Source organism: Rhincodon typus, chromosome 45 (assembly GCF_021869965.1).
Source record: "Rhincodon typus isolate 14 chromosome 45, sRhiTyp1.1, whole genome shotgun sequence".
In the NCBI taxonomy this organism is placed as follows: Eukaryota; Metazoa; Chordata; class Chondrichthyes; order Orectolobiformes; family Rhincodontidae; genus Rhincodon; species Rhincodon typus.
The window spans coordinates 5,568,193-5,577,201 of NC_063376.1; the positions used below are offsets into that span (position 1 = coordinate 5,568,193).

The 9,009-nt window shown below is 47.5% G+C and overlaps 1 protein-coding gene across 1 annotated transcript in view; it reads right to left on the reverse strand.

Annotated features, from left to right (window-relative positions):
* The window catches only part of LOC109925324 (ephexin-1-like), a 44,057-nt gene that overhangs the window by 24,116 nt on the left and 10,932 nt on the right, over positions 1-9,009 (reverse strand). Inside the window, exons 4-5 of the mRNA XM_048620271.1 lie at positions 8,123-8,183; positions 4,894-4,949 (exon numbers count right to left, since the gene is read on the reverse strand). Of these exons, the coding sequence (XP_048476228.1) occupies positions 4,894-4,949; positions 8,123-8,183 (117 nt within the window). The remainder of the gene's footprint in view (positions 1-4,893; positions 4,950-8,122; positions 8,184-9,009) is intronic.

Consider the following 9,009-nt stretch of genomic DNA (forward strand, 5'->3'; position numbering starts at 1 on the left):
CCACACCTTGTTATCTCAGACTCCAGCATCAGCAGTTCCTACTAACTCTATGAGAATAACAAGGCCTGGTGTGTGGGGGTTGGGACAGCTCAAGCCCTAAAGTTGTTGAACTCGACGTAGGGTTCGGATGCTTCCTGGACAATTGTGTGCAGTTCTGGTCTCTTTATCTAAGGATGGATGTTCTGGCTGTAGAGGGAGTGCAGTAAACTGATTCCTGGGTCCAGAGGAGGGTCATCAGGTTGTTTCCAGAGTTGAGAGGGTTGGCTTATGAGGAGAGATTGAGTAGACCAGGACTATACTCATTGGAAATCAGAAGAATGAAGGGGGACCTTACAGAAACACATAATTATCAAAGGAATGGATAGGATAGAAGCAGGGAGGTTGTTTCCACTGGCTAGTGAAACTAGAACTAGGGGGCACAGTCTCAAAATAAGGGGGAGCAGACTTAGGACTGAGGACTGAGGTCAGGAGGAACTTCTTCACCCAAAGGGTTGTGAATCTGTGGAATTCCCTGCCCAGTGAAGCAGTTGAGGTTACCGCATTGTATGTTTTTAAGGCAGAGATAGATTTTTGAACAGCAAAGGAATTAAGGGTTAGGGTAAGCAGGCGGGTAAGTGGAGCCGAGTCTATGAGGAGGTCAGCCATGATCTTATTGAATGACAGAGCATTCTTGATGGGCCAAATGGCCAACTCCTGCTCCTGGTTCTTATGCTCGTACGACAGGCCTGATGCATGAAGAAAGACTGGATTGGTCAGGATTATATTCACTGGAACAAAAACAAAGTTGCTGGAAAAGCTCAGCAGGTCTGGCAGTATCTGTGAAAGAGAAAACAGAGCTAACGTTTTGGGTCCGGTGACCCTTCCTCAGAACCCGAAATGTTAACTCTGTTTTTTCCAGCAACTTTGTTTTTGTTCCCGATTTACAGCATAAGAACATAAGAACTAGGAGCAGGAGTAGGCCGTCCGGCCCTTTGAGCCTGCTCCGCCATTCAATAAGATCATGGCTGGTCTTTTCGTGGACTCAGATCCACTGACACGTGTTCTCACCATATCCCTTAATTCCTTTATTGTTCAAAAAAAGTATCTACATTATCTTTAAAAACGTTTACTGAAGTAGCGTCAACTACTTCACTGGGCAAGGAATTCCATAGATTAACAACCCTCTGGGCAAAGAAGTTCCTTCTCAATTCAGTCCTAAATCTGCTCCCTCTAATCTTGAGGCTATGCCCTCTTGTCCCAGCTTCACCTGCCAGTGGAAACATCCTCTCTACTTCTATCTTATCTATTCCCTTCATAATTTTATATGTTTCTATAAGATCCCCCCCTCAATCTTCTGAATTCCAATGAATATAATCCCAATCTACTCAGTCTCTCCTCATAAGCCAACCCTCTCAACTCCGGAATCAACCTAGAGAACCTCCTTTGCACCCCCTCCAGTGCCAGTACATCCTTTCTAAAGTAAGGAGACCAAAACTGCACACAGTACTCCAGGTGTGGCCTCACCAGCACCTTGTACAGCTGCAACATAACCTCTCTGCTTTTAATCTCAATCCCTTTAGCAATGAAGGACAAAATTCCATTTGCCTTCCTAATTACTTGTTGTACCTGCAGACCTACCTTCTGTGATTCATGCACAAGGACACCCAGGTCCCTCTGCATAGCAGCATGCTGCAACTTTTTACCATTCAAGTAATAATCCTTTTTACTATTACTCCTACCAAAATGTATGACTTCACATTTATTTACATTATATTCCATCTGCCAGACCTTTGCCCACTCACTCAATGTATCTATGTTCCTCTGCAAAGTTTCACAGTCCTCTGCACACTTTGCACCGCTGTTCTTTTGGTTTTTATACTCACTGGAGTCTGGAAGAACAAGGGGTTTGGGGAATCTCATAGAAACCTATGGACAGGAGTTAGACGGGGAAACTGAAGGATGTTCCTGACAACTGGGGAATCCCGAACCAGGGGGTGACAGTCTAAAGGATATGGGTAGGACTGAGATGAGATGAAGTGAAATATTTTCACCTGGAGAGTGGGAATCCTGTGGAATTCTCTATCACAGAAAGCGACTGAGGCCTAAACATTGAACGTTTTTAAGGAGTTAGATATAGTTTTTGGGGCTAAGCAGATCATATGGTATTGTGTGTGTGTGTGTGTGTGGGTGGGGGGGGGTGGGGGGGGTGAAGAAAGCAGGAACAGGCATTAGATGATCAGCCCTGATGATAACGAACAGCAGGGCAGGCTTGGAGGGGCCGAATGGCCGATTTTCTCTACGTTTCTTCCGAGTCACTGTGACCTGGAGCCTCAGAGGCCGCGAAAGAAACCAATTCAAGGGGAAGGTTCAAAACTGGAGGAATACTCCAAGTGGCGAACGTTGCAGAGTCCTGAGAGCGAGTGAGCCAGTCGCAGCACAACGGGCCAAATGATAAAATTCATAATAAATCGAGGAGCCCCTGCAATTACATGTTTAATAAAATAGGGTAAGGATGGATAGTGAGACGAGGGGACTGACGCTGTATAAACAGGTTCAGAATGAAGTCTGCGGCTCTCAGCTACATTCCAATCCTTATTAAGGATTTAATAAGATTTGTAAAATATTTTTAATCATGCAGTCACGGTCTGGTTGACAGAATCTGAGGAATGGATAGGCATAAAGAGCCTCGCTATGGAGGGCCCGTGTTGCTTGGGTACAATGGAAAGCGTGGGCCGGGGATGATTAGAGGAGATGTGCAGACAGACGTGTGATCCGGAACCTTCTGTTAAAGTTCACCTTTGTTTTCTCTTTGCGGAGTCTCCTTTCAGAATCAGAGTTTCCAAAATGCACTCGGTGTCTCCCTGTTAGCACAAAGTTGTCTCTCACATCCTCCAGCATCTCTTGCACCAAAACCTTTTCTCATCATCACGGAATCCCTACAATGTGGAAGCAGGCCCTTCGGCCCATCAAGTCCACACCGACCCTCTGAAGATCCTACTAGACCCACACTCCCCCACCCCTACCCCTGCAATCCCCCATGGCTAATCCACTTAACCTGCACATCCCTGGACACTATGGGGCAGTTTAGCCTGGGCAATGCACCCTAACCTGCACATCTTTGGACTGTGGTAGGAAGCAGGAGCACCCAAAGGAAACCCACGCAGACACAGGGAGAATGTGCAAACTGAGCACAGACAGTGGCTCAAGGGTGGAATCGAACCCGGGTCCCTGGTGCCGTGAGGCAGCAATGCTAACCACTGAGCCACCGTGCCATCCCACGTTTTAAAATATTTGTTTTCCTATTCACATAGCTCAAGGTCCCAGATGCTTGGCAAACTACTTACTCAAGATTTCTAAAGTCTCTCTGCCTGAATACAATTCAATTGAATACAGCCAGGTACAGGCCCTTTGGCCCACGAAGCCTGCACTGATTCCTAATCCTTATTTAGACCCGTCACTTATTGCCCCATGTGCGATTTCTATCCCCACCCCCCCCCACCCCCGTTCTTGTGTCTCTCAAGATACACCTTTAACGTTCCTAATGTGCCTGCTTCCAGTGGCAGTGCGTTCCAGGCACCCACCACCCTCTGCGTGAAAACATTTCTCCGCACTCCTCCCCTAAACCTTCCCCCTCTCTCACCTTGAATGTGTGCCCTCTTGTAGTTGACCTTTCCACCCTGGGGGGAAAAAGCCTCTGACTATCCACCTCATCCACGCCCCTCATAATTTTGTAGACCTCAGCCTCTGTCTTTCCAGCGAAAACAATCCAAGTTTATCCAACCTCTCCTGATAACGAAAACCCTCCAGATCCAGGTAACATCCTGGGAATCCTTCTCTGCACCCTCTCCAAAGCATCCTTCTGGTAGAGTGGTGATCAGAAATGCATGCAACATTCCAGATGTGGCCTAAGTAAAGTTCTGTACAGCTGTAACATAACTTGCCAACTGTTATATTCGATGCCCCGGCCGAAGAAGGCAAGCCTGCTATATTCCTTGACCACCTCATTAACCTGGGTCACAATTTTCAGGGATCTATGCACCTGTACCCCCAGATCCCCTCTGTATGCCAATGAGCACCAATGGCCCTCCTGTCCCTCCGCCACTGTGTCTATGTTGCCTCTTCATAGAAACATTGAAAATAGGCCCAACAGTAGGCCATTTGGCCTTCCGAGTATGGTTCACCATTCAATGGGATCACATCTGAGCATCCAGTGCCTGCTTCCCACTTTCTCCCCTTAAACCAAAACTATTTAAGTCTAACTCGTTCTTGAAACTCCCTCACACCTCAGATTCTTTAGCCGGTTCTCCTCAAAATCGGACTCCCCTGATTACTGAACCTCCTGTCCTGGAACTGGGCGCTTCTCCGTCACACCTTTTGAACACCTCGATTAAGCCAGGTACATTGTTCATTGAAAGTGGCTTCACAATTAGATAGGGTGGTTAAGGCGGCACTTGGCACGTTCGCCTTCATTGCTCAGACCTTTGAGTATAGGAGTTGGGACATCGTGTTGCGGTTGCACAGGACGTTGGTGAGGCCTCTTCTGGCAGGCTATGGGCCAAATGCAGGCAAACAGGACTAGTTAAGTTTGGGATTGTGGTTGGCATGGTCTGGTTGGACCGAACGGTCTCCTTCCATGCTGTATCACTCTACAAGTCTCTATTTGGCCCTTCCTGCTCCAAAGAGAGATGTCGCAGCTTCTCCAAGTCTCTCCTCACATCCCTGGTAACACACCAACGCACCCTCACGCCTGGACCTCTCATCCTTTCTCAAGTACAGTGGCCTGGGTTGGTCACAATTCTCCAACAGGGGTTTCCCACAATGTCAATTCACGTGACACAATTGCCCTTAACTGTCAGCACCGACAAATCACCGCCCCTCAGATATACAGCACTGCAATCATTGCTCAATATTTACCGCTTTCAAATTGGGATTCCCAGTTCATCGTCTTTTGACTGCCGTTCTTCACAGGGCTACGAGGAAAAAGAGATGAAACAGTTGTCATTAGCAGTTCAATCTGGCTGGATTATTACAGATCTCTCACAAACGCCCTGTTTAAAGTGAGTGCCTGCATCCACAAACTGTTAACACGCAGGCAGAGTGTAGACACATACAGTCAGTCATACAGCATGGAAACAGACCCTTCGGTCCAGCCCATCCATGCTGATCAGATATCCTAAATTAATCCAGTCCCATTTGCCAGCATTTGGCCCATATCCCTCTAAACCCTTCCTATTCATGTACCCATCCAGATGCCTTTTAAACGTTGTAATTGTACCAGCCTCCACCACTTCCTCTGGCAGCTCATTCTATACATGCACCACCCTCTGCGTGAAAATGTTGCCCCCTAGATCCCTTTTAAATCTTTACCCTCTCACCTTAAACCCACGCTCTCTAGTTTTAGTCTCCCCTACCCTGGGGAAAAGACCGTGTCTATTTACCATATCCATGCCCCTCATGATTTTATAAACCTCTATAAAGTCACCTCTCAGCCCCCGAGCCCCAGCGAAAATGGCCCCAGCCTATTCAGCCTCTCCCTGTAGCTCAAACCCTGCAACCCTGGCAACATCCTGGTATATCTTTCCTGAACCCACTCATCATTCCTGTAGCAGGGAGACCAGAATTGAATGCAGTATTCCAAAAGTGGCCTAATCAATGTCCTGTACAGTTGGAACACAACCTCCCAATGCCTATACTCAATGCACTGACCAATAAAGGCAAGCGTACCATGCCTTCTTCACTGCCCTGTCTACCTGCGACTCCACTTTCAAGGAAGTATGAACCTGCACTCCAGGGTCGCTTTGTTTGGCAACTTTCCACAGGACCTTACCTTTAAGTGTACAAGTCCTGTCCTGATTTGTCTGGTCTCCCTGCTATAGGATGGATGTTGTGAAACTTGAAAGGGTGCAGAAGAGATTTACAAGGACATTGCCAGGGTTGGACGGTTTGAGCGATAGGGAGAAGCTGAGTAGGCTGGGACTATTTTCCCTGGAGCACCGGAGGCTGAAGGCCTTATACAGGTTTATAAAATCATGAGGGGCATGGATAGGGTGAATAGTCAAGATCTTTTCCCCAGGGTAGGGGAGTCCAAAACTAGAGGGCATAGGTTTAAGATGAGAGGGGAAAGATTTAAAAGGGAGCTAAGGGGCAACTTTATCACGCAGAGGGTGGTGTGTTTATGGAATGAGCTGCCAGAGGAAGTGGTGGAGGCTGGTACAATTACAACATTTAAAAGGCATCTGGATGGGGACATGAATAGGAAGGGTTTAGAGGGAAATGGGCCAAGTGCAGGCAAATGGGACTACATTAATTTAGGATATCTGGTCGGCATGGATGGGCTGGACCGAAGGGTCTGTTTCCGTGCTGTATGGCCGATTCCTGGGATAAAGGACTTTGTCTTACGAGTAAAGGCCGAGGTGGTTGGGCATAACCTCACATCGAAGGACCATTTCAAAATAAGGGGTCTCCCATCTAAGATGGAGATGAGGAGGAATTTCCTCTGTCAGAGAGTTATTAACATTTGGAATTCTCTATCTAAGAGAGCAGCATTTGAATGTTTAATTGGCGAAGGCTTACGAGTGACAGACAAGAGAGTTGAGTTAAGGCCAGCATCAGATTAGCCATGATCATACTGAATAGTAGAATAGGTTTGAGGGGCTGAATGGTCTCCTGTTTCTTGTGATCAGGTCCTCCATCTTCATCCTCAAGCTGCTAGTTAGCTTCAAATCCTCAACTAAATTGTAACACCTGATAACTCTCTCCATACACAGCTCTTTTGTACAGCGAGCATTTTAATGGTTTGCAGATACATGGGAACACCAGACCCCTGCAAGTTCCCCTCCGAGCCACTCACCATCCTGACTGGGAAAAACATTGGCTGTTCCTTCAGTGTTGCTGGGTCAAAATCGTGGATCTCCTTCCCTAACAGCACAATGGGGGTGTTCCTACACCACATGGACTACATTGGCTCAAGATGGCAGCTTGCCCCCACTTTCTCAAGGACCAATTAGGGACAGGGCAATAAATACTGGGCCCAGTCAGTAATGCCCAGATCCCCTAAAATAAGTTTTAAAATATTCCTCCTACTCTTGGTTCCCCATTCCCCTCAGATATTTGACTTTGGTTCAAAGCCCTTATGTGGGCCTTGTATGCATCCAGAATGTCAAGACAACTTGCATTTATATAGCAACATATTTCAAAAGCCCATGAAGCTCTTTTTGAGGTGTTGCAACATAGGAAAAAGTGACAGTTCACTGGTATACAGCGAGTTCCCACAAACAGCCACGTTTTCAGGTGCAGATGTTAAGCTGATTGAGGAATAGTTTGGCCAGGACACCGTGGGACAAACAGGATCAGCGGGGCGTCAGGTTAATGTCTCATTGGATGGACAACACCTTTAACCATGCAGCATTCCCTCAGTGCTCGGCTAGGAGCATCAGCCTGGGACTATCTAACCGGAACCTTCCAATTCAAAAGGACCAACGATCGTAGGCCTGGCCTACAAATCTTGATGCACCGTCACTATCCCAAGATTTCCAGGATGGCAGTGGAGCAGGACACTTTAGCCAGAGCTCGTCCACTCCATCTGTTACGTTTCCTTTCGTGCTTCTTTCATTCTCGGCGATGTCCTCAGCGTCGACTTGGATTCTCGCACTCGGCGAGGTGTCCTCCTGGCCCAGCGTAGTGGTATTTCAGTGGTACGTGGCAGTCTCCTGGCGCGGCCTCCAGACTGGAAGTAATTCCAGAGTGGTCTCCTAGCCTCAACGATGAGGCCTGGCACAGCCTGGAGTCAAGGCCCAGCACGAACTAGGTTGGAAAGACTGTTATTCTGAACTTTTTATTTCTCTATTTTCTAATTTATTCCTACGATCTGTAACGCTGGACTTTTTCTTGGTTCTTCTAATTTTGTTTCTCCCTAAGAACGTGCGTTGAAGAATCTGTACCTTGTACCTAAGATGGTGCCCCCAGTGGCGAATGTACACTATACTTGTCCCAGAGCACGTGACAATAAAGCCAATTTGATTCAATTATCAATGCCACAAAAATCAGGAAATTTAGCCCGTGAGGAACCGTAGGATGGAGAGATGGCTTTGTGGGAAAGATGCCACGGCCAATGAGAGGAGAATTGGACAGGAAGAGATCTGACCTGTTCTCAACAATCTCCAGATAGGCTTCATAATCGTCGTCTCTTGAAGCATCATCGAGACCTGCCAAACAGTAAGATACAAAATTATTAGTGTTTGACAGACCCCAGCCCCCACCCAACCTCCTCCTGATACCAGGGGCCATGCATTTAAGGGGGGGGTGGAGTTTGAAGTTTTTTTTAGCATAGAACGGTAGATGCTTGGAACATGCTACCAGGGATCACGGTGGAAGCAGATACATTAGGGACATTTAAGTGACTCTTGGATAGGCACATGGATGATAGTATAATGCAGGGTAGTTTGATCTTAGAGCAGGATAATAGGTTGGCACAACATCGTGGGCCGAAGGGCCTGTACTGTTTTATGTTCAGATATGAGAGGGGCATTTAAGAGACTTTTAGATAAGTACATGAACATGCAAGGAATGGAGGGATATGGACCAAGGGCAGGCAGAAGGGATTAGTCTCATTTGCTGTCAGGTTCGGCACAACATGATGGGCCAAAGGGCCTGTTCCTGTACTGTACAGTTCAACATAGGCAAATGGGTCAATGTCCATACTGGGAGATCTGTCCTCCAATTGATCTGGGGCTACCCCGGCCTGGAACAAGAGCCAGCATTCCAACTCCTGATCACCGTCCTACAAAGGTGTGCAAGAGACAAACAAGTCTCAGCTGCTGACTCTTTTTTTATCAACGTCTGTGGTCTAGGTTTACTTGGGCAGGGTGGGGGGGGTGGGAGTGGAAGCTAGAGCTGACCTTCTCAAGCACAGGGTTGGGGGGAGCAGGGCTCCGAATGGGGTCTCAAGGTGGGACGGTAGGCTCCACAACTCTGGTTAATGGCCGCGCGCACAGAGCTGCAAATTTGGTGTAGCAGCTGTGATCTCCACAT